Here is a 13,542-nt window from a genome sequence, read left to right as displayed (position 1 = left end):
ATCTTAACACCTGTTCTATTGCTAGAAAGGGTAAAACCTGTTGTTGTTATTTTTTCATATCTTGAAATGTTGTTTGCTGACCCCTGGCCTATACCTTGTGGGCCCTCTAGTGGCCGGTCGTGCTAATGGCCATCTCATTTTCGCCACAACCGTCAAGAGTGGTGAGAGTGTCACCTTCGGCTTCTGTGGATCAAGACAGAGTGATGTATTAATGTACATCACAGGGAGTCTCGCCCAGCCAACACCATGCCACGGTTATCTGCGTATGTATGTTGAGCTTCTTTCGCACCGTGCGTAGCCAACCGTGCTTTATCAGAGGTGCGGGTGTAGGACAGCAAACTAAACACAAACAGACAAATGAGTTGTCAATGTAGTTGATTTAAAAGTGTAAAGCTCCAGTGGCTTGCTAATATCGGAAGGAAGAGCGTTCCAGACAGCCGCAGAAGCGCATCTGAAAGCGCCACGTGGTGCAACGATGAACGTGTTCAATGTTTAGCCAAAAGCCGCTGCTGCGAGGATCGGAGTTTGCGTGACGGTTTGTGACTCCTTGACGAGATCGGCGAGGTGTCGTGCGCCGAGAGCGGCGGGCTACGTGCCTTGCGGACGATGCCGCCGTCTTCCGCGCGACCCCCTCGCCAACCGGCGCGTGCCGCGCCCCCACCCTCCATCCCTCGCAGCTGGGAGCCCGTGCTCAAGTACATCAACGACCAATACGAGAAGTACCTCGCGGAGGAGGTGAACATCACGCGGAAGAAGATCATCCCCGACAGCAGGGTGCACTGCTGCATCTACTTCATCCCGGCCACCGGGCACTCGTAAGCGGAGCGCTCGGGACGCGCCAGCGGCGCCGTTGTGCGACAAGAACGGACCGCGAGCGAACCGCCGATCGTGCGGATATTAGCCAATCAAACAAAAGGTGGTCGTTTCACACGACGCTGTACTGTATTCTTGGTTCTCTCGGTAAAGTCACGTAGATAGAAAATAATAAAATAATAATAATATTGTAGAATGTAGCCTGTTTTAAGCTGATGAGCATACCTGCAGTCTGTAATGTAGACTTATTCTGGTTAGATTTTGACGTAAAGCTTTCGTGACTCCAGGAATTAATATTCTTTGGGTCTTTCGGTAAAGCCACGTAGATAGAAAAATAATAAAAATAATAAATAATATCACGACGTTTTGACCGCAACACAAGCAATCGTCATCAGGTGAAAAATATAGCGGGAGAGCTGCTGAGGCAGGAAAAAAAGATATACAATATATATTTTTCACATAATGACGATTGCTTCTGTTGCGATGAAACGTCGTGATATTGTTATTATTTTATTTATTTTATTATTTTTCTATCTACGTCGCTTTACCGAAAGACCCAAAGAATACTTATTCTGGTTCTTTCAGTAAAAAAATGGGATTAGTCGATCCATGAATCGCTTGCCATTGAATTGATGCATTGAGTAACCCTCGATGAATCGATACTCTGACATTGCTGTCGGATCCACTAAAAGCAGAATCGATACAATGGACATCTCGATTCACGGTTCACAATCCCATATATGGGTCGAGACGCCCCTACGGGTAATGCCACGCTCACTTCCATATTTGGGCTGATCGCTGATTTCATCGCCTGTCCGATTGTATTACAGCGCCCACTTTAAACCAGCTGTGTTTTGTAAACGTAGAGAACTCATCGAATTATGTTGGTGGTGGTGATGTTGATGATGGTGTCCCATTGAGCCTCCATGGTCTCCCACCACGCCCCCCCCCCCCCCCCCCCCGCAGGCTGAGGCTCCTGGACATCGAGTTCATGAAGCGCCTCGGGAAGGTGGTGAACATCGTGCCGGTGATCGCCAAGTCGGACACGCTGACGCTGGAGGAGAGGCAGGCCTTCAAGAAGAAGGTAAATGGCGGTGGTGGTTATCAGGTGCCCCAGGGGCTGAGCTCTGAGCCCACAACACGGAGACTTCGGTTCGAATCCGGTTTGAGCCACCCACGATCCAATGGGGTTCTCAGGTTTAGCACAGTGATCGTCTCAGCCCGGTCCCTCACGCCTGCACAAAACTACAATGCCATCAGGGTCTTTTTCCCTTAATTTACCTTTTTCCAGCCTTGAGGATGTTAATTATGTTACATTTGTTTGCTGTGTGATGAAATGCACAAAGATCCCCCGTATAGCCTTAATAGACTGTTGGGGCAAGTGCTGCTAGCGAGCACCTATGAAGGCCGATACGGCACACGAGGGAGTCGGTGGCCAGCACTACGCCCGGCCGCCTTTATCTCCAAAGTCACGATGTTTACACACCGCACCAGGTACTCATTTTAGGCTGAGTGGACTCAGGGGAGGACCAGGACCAGGCCCGGATAATCATCACGGGTATTGGCCGAGAGCGGGAATCAAACTCGGGTCGCTGAGTTCGTAGCGCAGCACACTAATCGCTGCACTACCGCACACGCACACCGGGTGAGATCCGCCTCCACACTGGCCGATTGCTCCACAGATCCGGGAGCAGCTGGAGACGCAGGGCATCAGCATCTACCCCCACAAGGAGCACGACGAGGACGAGGAGGATCGCTCCGCCAACAACAAAATCCGGGTTCGTGTGGCCAGCCTGGGGAATTCACTTTTAACGCAGGGAATTCACTCCCAACGCAGGGAATTCACTCCTAACACAGGGAATTCACTCCTAACACAGGAAATTCACTCTTAACACAGGGAATTCACTCTTAACACAGGAAATTCACTCTTAACACAGGGAATTCACTCCTAACACAGGGAATTCACTCCTACCACAGGGAATTCACTCCCAACACAGGGAATTCACTCCCAACACAGGAAATTCACTCTTAACACAGGGAATTCACTCCCAACACAGGGAATTCACTCTTAACACAGGGAATTCACTCCTAACGCAGGGAATTCACTCCTAACGCAGGGAATTCACTCTTAACACAGGGAATTCACTCCTAACACAGGTAATTCACTCCTAACACAGGGAATGCACTCCCAACACAGGGAATTCACTCCCAACACAGGGAATTCACTCCCAACGCAGGGAATTCACTCTTAACGCAGGGAATTCACTCTTAACACAGGGAATTCACTCCTAACACAGGGAATTCACTCCTACCACAGGGAATTCACTCCCAACACAGGGAATTCACTCCCAACACAGGAAATTCACTCTTAACACAGGGAATTCACTCCCAACACAGGGAATTCACTCTTAACACAGGGAATTCACTCCTAACGCAGGGAATTCACTCCTAACACAGGGAATTCACTCTTAACACAGGGAATTCACTCCTAACACAGGGAATTCACTCCTAACACAGGGAATTCACTCATAACACAGGGAATTCACTCCCAACGCAGGGAATTCACTCTTAACGCAGGGAATTCACTCTTAACACAGGGAATTCACTCCCAACACAGGGAATTCACTCCCAACACAGGGAATTCACTCCCAACACAGGGAATTCACTCCCAACACAGGGAATTCGATCCCAACACAGGGAATTCACTCCCAACACAGGGAATTCACTCCCAACACAGGGAATTCACTCCCAACACAGGGAATTCACTCCTAACGCAGGGAATTCACTCGTAACGCAGGGAATTCACTCTTAACGCAGGGAATTCACTCTTAACGCAGGGAATTCACTCTTAACGCAGGGAATTCACTCCTAACACGGGACATTCAGCATTAACTTGGGGCATTCAACCCGAAATACAGTAATCCCTCGCCACTTCGCGGTTCAAGTTTCGCGGCCTCAGTGCATCGTGGATTTTTCAAAAATATTCATCGAAAAATAAAAATTCTAAAATACCGCCATATCGGCAGCCGTATTGCGGAAAGCAGCGTTGTTTCATCGTGATGCGCGAGAGAAACGGTTTCCCAGGATGCCAGACAAAGAGAGAAACTCTCTCAGAGGCGTTGTACATACTGTACCCACGGGCACTCGGACAAGGCACGTGATTGGTTCCCGGCGCGAGATCGACGAATGAGAGCACGAGTGGATGTACAGTATCCCGTGAGCTGATTGGCTGCGCATCATCGCATCCTCTCCCATACATATCGTATGAGAGAGAGTGAATGTATAATATTAAGGTTTTATAATTAAATAGATTTAAGTAAAATATATATATAAAGTATAAATATACATATTTTAAACATTCTGGTACCCACACACTATATACGGAAATTCCTAGGGGGCCAATCCTACTTCGCGGATTTTCACCTATCGCGAGGGGTTCCGGTCCCCATTAACCGCGATAAACGAGGGATCACTGTAAATACATTTAGCCCCAACGTAGGCATTAAATCCAAACCCTGGGGCATACGTACGCTGTAAAAGAAGTGAAACATATATTCAATTCTTGATTTGAAGCTTTCGTGACTGCAGGAATCCATACTCTTTGGTTCTTTCGGTAAAGTCACGTAGGTATAACTTTACCGAAAGAACCAAAGAGTATATAGATTAATTTCCTTAACCGGGGGATTCAGCCCCAACCCAAGGCATTCAAAGGTTCGGAGAGTGCATGGAGGAGAGTAGAGAGGGGCGAGAGGGGAGAGGTGCAGGCAGTGGAGTGGACGTGGAGGACCTCGAAGATGGAGGCTGCGACCTTGGCATTGATCCGAGCTTGGGAGGCAGTGGCGAAATGTTTTTAGTTTTGTGGCTCTGGATTAGCATTCTCTAGCAACCCTCGTCTCCAAATGACTGGACTACATCTCTGGCCGAACCACCATGGCCAGGGCCGATCGCCGTATGGAGCGGGCACTGCGGGCACCGGCTCACGCGGCGGAGCGCACGTTGGGCAGGTTGGGCAGCTGTGGCAGCACGAGAATCACTCTGTCTCGCTCTGTCTCGCTCTGTCTCGCTCTGTCTCGCTCTGTCTCGCTCTGTCGTGTGGCTCCCCAGGAGCTAATGCCGTTCGCCGTCGTCGGCAGCGACAAGGATTACCTCGTCAACGGCCGCAAGATGCTCGGGAGGAAAACAAAGTGGGGGATCATCGAGGGTGAGTGGCCCTGCGGTGTCACTGAGGGAAGAAGGCTGTGGCCGAGTGGCTCTCGGGGGTCAGAGCGCTAAGCCAGTGCTGCTTAGAAACGATGAAACGATGTAACGGTTTTAATTTTACCAAAAACCAGAGGACCCGGAGAAAAATCCACCCCACCACACGGAGAGAGACACGCAAACCCCAAATATACAGCAGGCGTCAGGGTCGGGATCAAACCCACGACCTCCTGAATACCGGACAAGGTAGTTAACATCTCGAAGCCACCCTGGGTCTAAATCCGAGCAGCCTCCTGTGGTTAAACTGGGTTCTCAAGCGTAGCAAGTTGACAGTGTGGCAGATACTATCATCTCTTGCGTTGTTGTGCTTCTCACAGCCCACGTTCGTTATTGTCCTTGGCATGCAACTTGCACCCTCTGCAGAGGTGCAAGGGCCCCGGGGTGTCGTCCGGTCGCCTCTCGGTCGCACGTGGGGGAGGAGGGGAGGGGGGGTCACCGCACTGCGGCGGTGGCATGGGGGGGGGGGTCACCGCACTGCGGCGGTGGCATGGAGGTGGGGGGGGGTTACTTTGCCACCACGAGGGGCCGAGGGGCTGCCCTTGCAGAGGAACAAAATGGCAGAATGCTCGGGCACTTTTTAAACATGCCTGGTGTTACAGTGTTTACATGTTTAAATAATCTTCGTGACGTGTTTCTACTTTTCCAACCTTTCTTCCCTGCCAACTGATTCCTATCTCAACCAAAACAACACCAACGCCAAACCACCCACTCGCCAATCACCCACTCACCACTCGCCATACCACCCACTCACCACTCGCCAAACCACCCACTCATCCGGCACTTTTCACCCCCCGTGGCGCTGTGCAGTTGAGAACGTGGCGCACTGCGAGTTCTCTCAGCTGCGGGAGCTGCTGATCAGGTCGGTACTCTGTTTCTTTTCAGCGCTTTGCTTTGGGAGACGAGGTTGTTCTGTGACGGCGTACCGGCATTTAGCACGTAGACTACATGGGCAGCCTCTCCTTGACATTCCCAGTGCAGTCGAGGGATGCCTAAGTCAGTCTTCGTCGTGAGCGGCGGTTAACATTTGCACCTTGCCTCCCATGCCGAACATCTCGAGATGCCCTGTGGCAGCGGATCCCCTCGGGCAGCTGTTCCTGTGAGGCAATTAAGTAATGTGTGACGACTGTCTGCTGACTGTAGTTTATTAAATTGGGGAAAGCTGGTCAATGATTATATAATGTAACGATATAAACGATGGCTTTAAAAAAGATACAATGCAGTGCCACGGTGGTTGATGTAGAGCACGGCGCTGGGGCTGCCCAGTTTGTCTGTGAAAACGAGTCGAGCTTCTGGCAGTTTAATCAAGCGTCCAAACCTGGAGTCGCAATCCCATTTTACGAGAGATCATTTTCTTTTCCTCGTTTCGATTGACTCTTGCGTTGCGTCTAGTTTGATTGCACTCTCTCTGTTTGCATCAACCCAAAGATAGCATGAGCATATAATCAGCAGTTGTTTCCCTGTTACGTTCATGGCGTGGCTATTTGTTTCCCCATCACCGTTCACGGCGTGGCTATTTGTTTCTTCGCTTGCGGTGGTCGGTGGTCCCCAGGTCCCACACGCAGGACCTGAAGGAGGTGACGTCGTGCGTTCACTACGAGGGGTACCGAGTGCTGCGACTCAGCGAGGGCGGCAAGGACGTCGCATCGGTCAACGGCCTCGCTGCCAAGGAGCAGCTCGCCTGAGCGACGGTCACGGCGCCCAATCCAGTCCCTGTGGCCCAGCCCGAAGAATCGGTTCTGAATCGTCCGTGGTCTCCGTCTTTGTCTCGCCGTCTCGAGCACGCTCGGGAGGGCACGCGCACGCAGAGCGATCACTCCGAGGGTGTCTGTTACGGCTTCTGTTTTAGGTGACTTATCAACACGAGGGCTTCTCTAGTGAATCCCAAGCACCGTCGTCGGGTAAGGGTAGACAGTGTCCCACCATTGCGAATTTGACACGTTTGGATAAATTGTAACGAGCCCAGTATCTCTGCATTGATATAATATTAATATAAGATCGACACAATAGTTGATTTGTGGCTCGAGCCCTTGTTGTACTCAAATACCTCTCTTCCATTGTACAACCGAGCCAACGCTGAGCCAGCTCAGCATGGCTCAGGAGTCGCCAGGTTGTGTTTCCACTACAGAGTGCCTGAACCGTGTCACTTACATCACATTGCATAAGTACACTTCCTCGATTGTACCGACTTAACGCGTGGCAGAAATGGTTAACCCCTGGCCCTGCTTGACCTCGAGCCAGATCCAGTTTAACGGTGCGGTTCTGGCTTGGCTCTGCCAATAGTCAAAGGAGGGCCCCACGCTGGCACGGCTCTGATGTGCAGTGGAAAATGGGTAACTTTGATCTGCTTATTGGACGCCAATGAAATGAGAGAGTTATCATCGTCAGACACTTGGAACGATCACGACGCGTTTACGTGGCCTAGCGGTGTCCAGAGGCTACCACGTACGCTACCTCCAAGTGGAGGGTTCGGTGATTCAAAAAAATATAAAGTATAAGATTTGGTTCAATCCTGCCTATCGCACGGGCAGTTTATTGAAGAGTACATGCGACTCCTCAACCCTTCCTCACATGCAGCGTTGTTGCTCGAACGTTTATAAAAACAACTCAACGAAAGAGGAGCTGTTGGTGAGGATTGCGGACGAGTGCATCCCATTACCCACAGTCCCCACCACACCGCTGTGTCGTGGATCTTCTCAAACCCTGCCTTGTTTTATTTTGTCTGTGGTACAACCCATCGTGTCCTCCGAGTGAAATCCCGCCATTCCCTGACCACACCGACTTGTTGTTTATAGCCGTGTTGTTGACGTGACAAGTGCAATGTTTGTAGCTTTTGATGAAATGCATTATCGCCGTGACGTGCCAACTTTTCACAACAGTTCAACTGCGTTTTTAACCTGTTTACTGCCCGAGAGGAGATTTGTCTTAACGTAGGAGCGTTGGTATTTCTCATCCATAACCTTGTCTTGTTTATATTGTTGTCGTTGGGTTTTTTTCCCGCTGTGTTGGTTTTTTTTTGTCCTCTTGCCTGCCATCGCTGTTTGACTCTTCTCAGGAAAGCCAGCTTTGTAATGGAGAGCAGTTAAGCGGTGCAACGTTAGTCACGGTATGAACTTTAGAAGCCGAATCCTTGGGGAGGTTAAAACTTTTTGTATTTTTCACACGCACACGTGGCGGCTTGAAGCACGGGTCACAGTCATTTGTCATCGTTTGTGGTAAAACCTGATATCAGAATCATAATAATAATTGTCTTGGATGTTTGGAGAAAATAATAGCCATGCGACTGCAGAATTGTCTCTCAATGTAAGCGAGGCCGTGGTCTCATCTGAGAACACAACAGAAAAACCGAAACCCTTTCACAATTGTGCATCTCATTGCGGACTGTGAAGTGCTTTGTCTTAGTTTATGCAACGTAACGAAATAAAGGACACGTGCTTTTCTGCAAAAAAAAATACATCCATTTTGCGCTTGCAGTTTATTTTCTGTGCTGTAGTTACGCGTCTCACTACGGAGTGCAGACTGAGAAGACGCTTCCATACTCTTTGGGTCTTTCGGTAAAGTGACGTAGATAGAAAAATAATAACAAAAATCACGACGTTTCGATCGCAACACAAGTGTTGTGCCATAATAAGGCGCTGTAGGCAGCTGACCTGCCGCCACGCTCACGGGCCGACGGGGCAGAGAGTGAGGTGGGTAGGGGTTGACCGAAGGTCAAACCCCCGCCCCTCCGTGACCGGAGGTTGACACCCCAAACCCCCCAGGGGCTGGGGGCTGAGGGGGATGATGGCCCTCCTCCACTTCCTAAGGCCCCTTAAGGAGTAAGACCTTCCAGAAGGTTCTGGAGGGGGGGTCATGCGAGGAGGGGTGACCCCGACCTGGGGATGAAAGGCCAGCCCTCGGGACGGACGTGGCAGTCCTCACCAACTCAAGCTCGAAGACCTCTGAAGATCTGAAGACTGGACCAGCGACCCGGGGACCCTCAACCGTGGCTCTCGTAAGCCGGTTGTAGCGGAGCAGCCGAGGTCGCTTGGACCCCCTGGGACCCTCCCCGAGGCTCTCGCTAAGCCGGCGTTGAAGCGGTCCAGGGCGAGTCCCGTACCCTGGGTGGGTCGGTCGGTCCGGCCTTCCCCGAGCTGCCGTCGCAAGGGACCGGCGTGTGCGTAGCCCGGAGTGGGTAGAGCACGCTAGAAGGGAGGCTGTCTCTCTCTCTCCCTTAGAATATCGAGTGGAAGGGGTCGTACCTCTCCGTGTTAATAGAGTAGCATTAACAGAGTGTTAAGAATTGTTCAATAAACGCGTTGCCTCCAGCAAACGTCTCCGTGGGGTTAGTTATAGGACACAACACAAGCAATCGTCTTCAGGTGAAAAAATACAGCAGGCTGACTGCTGAGGCAGGATAAAGATATCGGGAGAGCTGCTGCAGCAGCAAGAGGTTATAGAGGTTTGAGATGGGTGCAAGCCAAGGGTAAGTGGGGGGGGGGGGCTAGAGGTGGAATTTACAAGTAATTAACCTCGGCCATTGTATTGGTAGAGATTAGCATGTCAATATGTCAATGTAACCCCACGACTACGGTGCTGAAGAAGCCATTGTGTTGCTAGAGATTAGAGATTAGCATGTCAATATGCGATGGCTCCCGCAGCAGCGGCTGTGTCAATGAGACACATTCAGCCGATTGAACAATGAGAGCCACCGCCAGCCACATCGAGGAAAAGAGAGCAGCAGCAGCTATGTTAGTGAGACATTTAGTGATCGAAACGTAACTTTTTATTTTATAATTTTTCTATCTACGTAACTTTACCGAAAGACGCAAAGAGCATGCATTCCTGCAGTCACGAAAGCTTCAAGTGGGGACGCTTCCAGTTCCAGGTTTAGTTTTGTTCCAACCGGACAAGAGCTCGAGAGACCCAGACGAGACTGGGTCGCAGAAGTGACGGGGCCACGGGTCTGCTCGTCGGGGGCGCTGGTTGCTGCTGCTCCTGCGTGTGGGGCAGCGCCAATTTAGTCAGCAAAACGGAAGCCGAGAGATGCCCTCACAGAGCTCGGAGGCCACACGGCTGGACAAAAATGAAACGAAATAAAAGAAACCTGGAAGGCCTTCGCCTGGTAGGGAGTGGGAGGTAACAGGCCGACGTCACGCTTCCATTGCAACGACTTCTCAAGTTAGAAATGTTTCGAGAATCTCCACCCATCGCCGTGTTATTTTATTTCTGTATTTCACCACATGTATAGCTGTTCTTAATTCAGCCACTGTCAGTGTATAAGTATTGTACCAAGTCAGGTTTGCTATGGAACATGATTATCAAAACTACTCTAGGTCTACCCATGCCGCCGTTAGTCATGAGAATTGATTGACCATACATCACTTCGCCGGTCCGTGCTGGATGGTGAAGGGTAGAGGGTGTTCAAGATGGCACTGATGTTGGACCTGGCTGGATATGGAATGTGAGTCACTCGGTTCGTAGTGCAGCGCGAGCCACTGCCCCACCGCTTGCGCCCTTGCAAGCGACGGCATCCCAGCGGGAGTGGCTACGCTGCCTTTTGCAGAGCTGCACGGTTTGAATCCAGTGGCGGCCCTAGTTATTCCTGCGTCATTAACCGCTCAAAACACGCGTGGTCTGCTTCGCATTGCACGTTAAAGATCCCGTGACATTCGCAAGAGAAGGCCAAATTTAAAATGACCCGCAAAACAATCTATGGGGGACTGTACATGTAGCAATCACTTGCCTTACCGACCGGCAGGCTGATGGCTGTCTATAGGCCAAGTGCTGAGTCGCTTTGTGTGTACAGGGACAGCTGCCACTGGGGGTGCCCTTTTCGATGTTTGAGAGGAGCTGCCATAGAAAGTGCTCCTCCACGACCTGGCCAACAGGAGGGTGTGAGATCAAAGACAAAAATAATTACGCTATGTAACGCAATTTTTGTTCCTGGCTAGCAAGTGTTATTTCGTAATTTCTGATGCCTAAAAAGTATAGAAAATGGCTATTATTCCTCACAAACTTTGCTTTTGTGACCAGGACAGTGATATTTTGAAATCTACCTATTTTCAATTTCGAAAACGGGCGAATTTGTGTCTTTTCGTTCACATAAAGTCAGAAAAAACAACATTAATCGAAATTAAGATGTATTTATACTAAAGTAATACAAAAATTGCTACAAAAGATTTAGAAGTGAGTAGTTTTTCGAGATTTACGATTATACTGTAAATCATTTTCACGAATCAGCCCCCAAATGTAGTCTCCCATCATGTTCTCGTTATACTGTCCTTGGTAGCGGTGTTCAAAGTCCAGTATATCCTGGTGGAAGTGCTCACCTTGCTCCTCCCAGTACACTCCCAGGTACTTCTTGAATTTATCAAGATGAGCATCAAGGATATGGACTTTGAGGGACATCCTACATCTCATTGTGCCGTAGTTCTTCACCAAAGTCTCATTCCAGCTCCACATAGTTTTCGACCTTGTGATTGCCCAAGAAGCCACTAACCACTGCGACAAAGCTGTCCCAAGCCGCTTTCTCCTTACTAGTGAACTTCTTGGGGAATTAATTGCACTCCAGGATCTTCTTTATCTGTGGTCTGATGAAGACACCGGCTTTGACCTTTAACTCAGACAGCTTAGGGAAGAAGTCTTGAAGGTACTTGAAGGCTGCCGACTCCTTATCTACAGCTCTGACAAATTGTTTCATAAGACCCAATTTGATGTTCAGTGGTGGCATCAGCACCTTCCGGGGGTCCACCAGTGGCTCCCATTTGACGTTGTTCCTCCCCACAGAGAACTCGGTCCACTGTGGCCAGTCCCGCCCGTGGTAGTGCGCCTTGGTGTCCCTGCTATCCCAAAGGCAAAGATAGCAGGTAAACTTGGTAAAACCGCCTTGGAGACCCATCAGGAATGCAACCATTTTGAAGTCTCCGATGACCTCCCCAGCCGTACTCATCATACTTCAAGGCGTCCAGCCAGGTCTTGATGCTGTTGTAATCCTCTTTGAGGTGCACCGAGTGAGCCAGGGGAAGCGACGGGTACATGTTACCATTATGCAGCAGCACGGCTTTGAAGCTCCTGGATGAACTGTCAATGCAGAGGCGCCACTCATTCTGGTTACTTTGTGGCAGAAGCAGAGCCCATCTTGACGGGGGAAGAAGCTGCAAAAAGGTTGGTGACGCTTCCTTTGATCTGCAACTTGCACACTTTTATCCAACAAGTTCCACTGGTTGAGCCTAGACGTCAAAAGCTCGGCATTGGACTTGGTGAGACCAAGATCTCTGATCAAGTCGTTGAGGTCTTTTTGGTTGGGGTAGTATAGGTTTCTCTCCTCAGCTCCACCTCTGAGATTGTCATCTGGATCTACGACGTCTTCCTCGCTCTCTGACTTGCTGCTCTCTTCTGAAGACGGCTGCTCTCTCTCCGGAGGAGTGGGTACAGAGAGCTCATGGTAGTGTGGCACCAGGGCGATGGATGAAAGAAGGTCCCGGATACGTGATAGCAGGTGCATTCTTGCCAGTCCAACGTTTGGAAAGGTCCACCATGCAGAAGTAGCATTTGCTTTAGTGGTCAGTGGGTTCCCGCCAAATTCTTGGCATAGCGAACTTCATGGCTCTCTTTTCCCCTCTGTACCATCCTACAAAAATATTTATTTCACCCATGACTAATGTGTAAATATTCTCGCAACATTTTTCATATATGATATATTTTTTTCAATAACATTGACAATTGTAAAACATTTTAAAATTAAAAGCTTTTACAATTTTCTAATTTTAATACATTTTATAACAAAATTCCGAGCAACAATTGTCCATCTTACCTTCCAGAGTTTTTTTGCATTGCTCGCAGGTGAAATGAGGTGCCCAGGTTTTGTCTTGATCCCTGACAGGCATAACAAAATATGCCTTGTAGGCCTCACACATCTTAGCAGATGCTTCCACAGAGTACTTTTTCGCTCTTATTTTGATAAATTGGCCACAGACATAGCAAAATGCGTCTGCCGGATGCTTGCAGTCCTCTTGATGGCATCTCAGAAAAATGCAGATATGTATCCACTTAGGCAGTTAGAACTAAACTGAACTGGTAGGCGTAAGGCCCCTTATTTATACTACTATTTTAATTCCTGGAAACTTCTAGAATGTTCTAGGAGTTACTTCCAGTTTACTCAGCGCTGAATCTATCTGGAATTTTCTGGAAAATAGGTACATTTCTAAATGTGTCCTGGTCACAAAAGCAAAGTTTGGGGAATAATAGTCATTTTCTGTACTTTTGAAGCATACGCAATTAGGAAATAACACATACTAGCCAGGAACAAAACAATTTGTTCCACAAGTGTTATCATTGATGTTGGTCACTTCTTCGGATGTTTCTCTTTCTCATTTCCCTTGCAATGGCAATATTTCCTCCCAAGTAACTGGTGTGGACGAGAAGTATTAAATTGAACACGTAGACTTTCGCGAGCAATATTTTAAATATGATTATTTCACATTTTGACTTAAA

At 49.2% G+C, this 13,542-nt stretch overlaps 1 protein-coding gene and 1 long non-coding RNA gene across 7 annotated transcripts in view; one reads left to right on the top strand and one right to left on the bottom strand.

The window, feature by feature from the left end:
* Positions 1-8,521, top strand: part of LOC133353647 (septin-9-like) — a 44,005-nt gene extending 35,484 nt beyond the window's left edge. For all 6 annotated transcript variants that reach the window (XM_061570051.1, XM_061570055.1, XM_061570053.1 and 3 more), the window contains 6 exons: positions 678-815; positions 1,780-1,897; positions 2,496-2,591; positions 4,918-5,014; positions 5,878-5,929; positions 6,620-8,521. In XM_061570051.1, coding sequence (XP_061426035.1) covers positions 678-815; positions 1,780-1,897; positions 2,496-2,591; positions 4,918-5,014; positions 5,878-5,929; positions 6,620-6,752 — 634 coding nt within the window. In that variant the 3' untranslated portion in view covers positions 6,753-8,521. The remainder of the gene's footprint in view (positions 1-677; positions 816-1,779; positions 1,898-2,495; positions 2,592-4,917; positions 5,015-5,877; positions 5,930-6,619) is intronic.
* Positions 8,522-10,248: 1,727 nt separating this feature from the next.
* LOC133353656 (uncharacterized) lies at positions 10,249-12,404 on the bottom strand. The gene is made up of 2 exons (XR_009756424.1): positions 11,379-12,404; positions 10,249-10,926 (listed from the first exon to the last, which is right to left on the bottom strand). It is a non-coding gene; the product is annotated as an uncharacterized LOC133353656 (long non-coding RNA).
* Between the last annotated feature and the right edge of the window lie 1,138 nt (positions 12,405-13,542).

Source organism: Lethenteron reissneri, chromosome 44, assembly GCF_015708825.2.
Source record: "Lethenteron reissneri isolate LAM-NWPU_2019-01 chromosome 44, ASM1570882v1, whole genome shotgun sequence".
NCBI classification, from domain to species: Eukaryota; Metazoa; Chordata; class Hyperoartia; order Petromyzontiformes; family Petromyzontidae; genus Lethenteron; species Lethenteron reissneri.
Note: the sequence above shows the minus strand (reverse complement) of the source record. Positions and strands in the feature narration are given on the sequence as shown.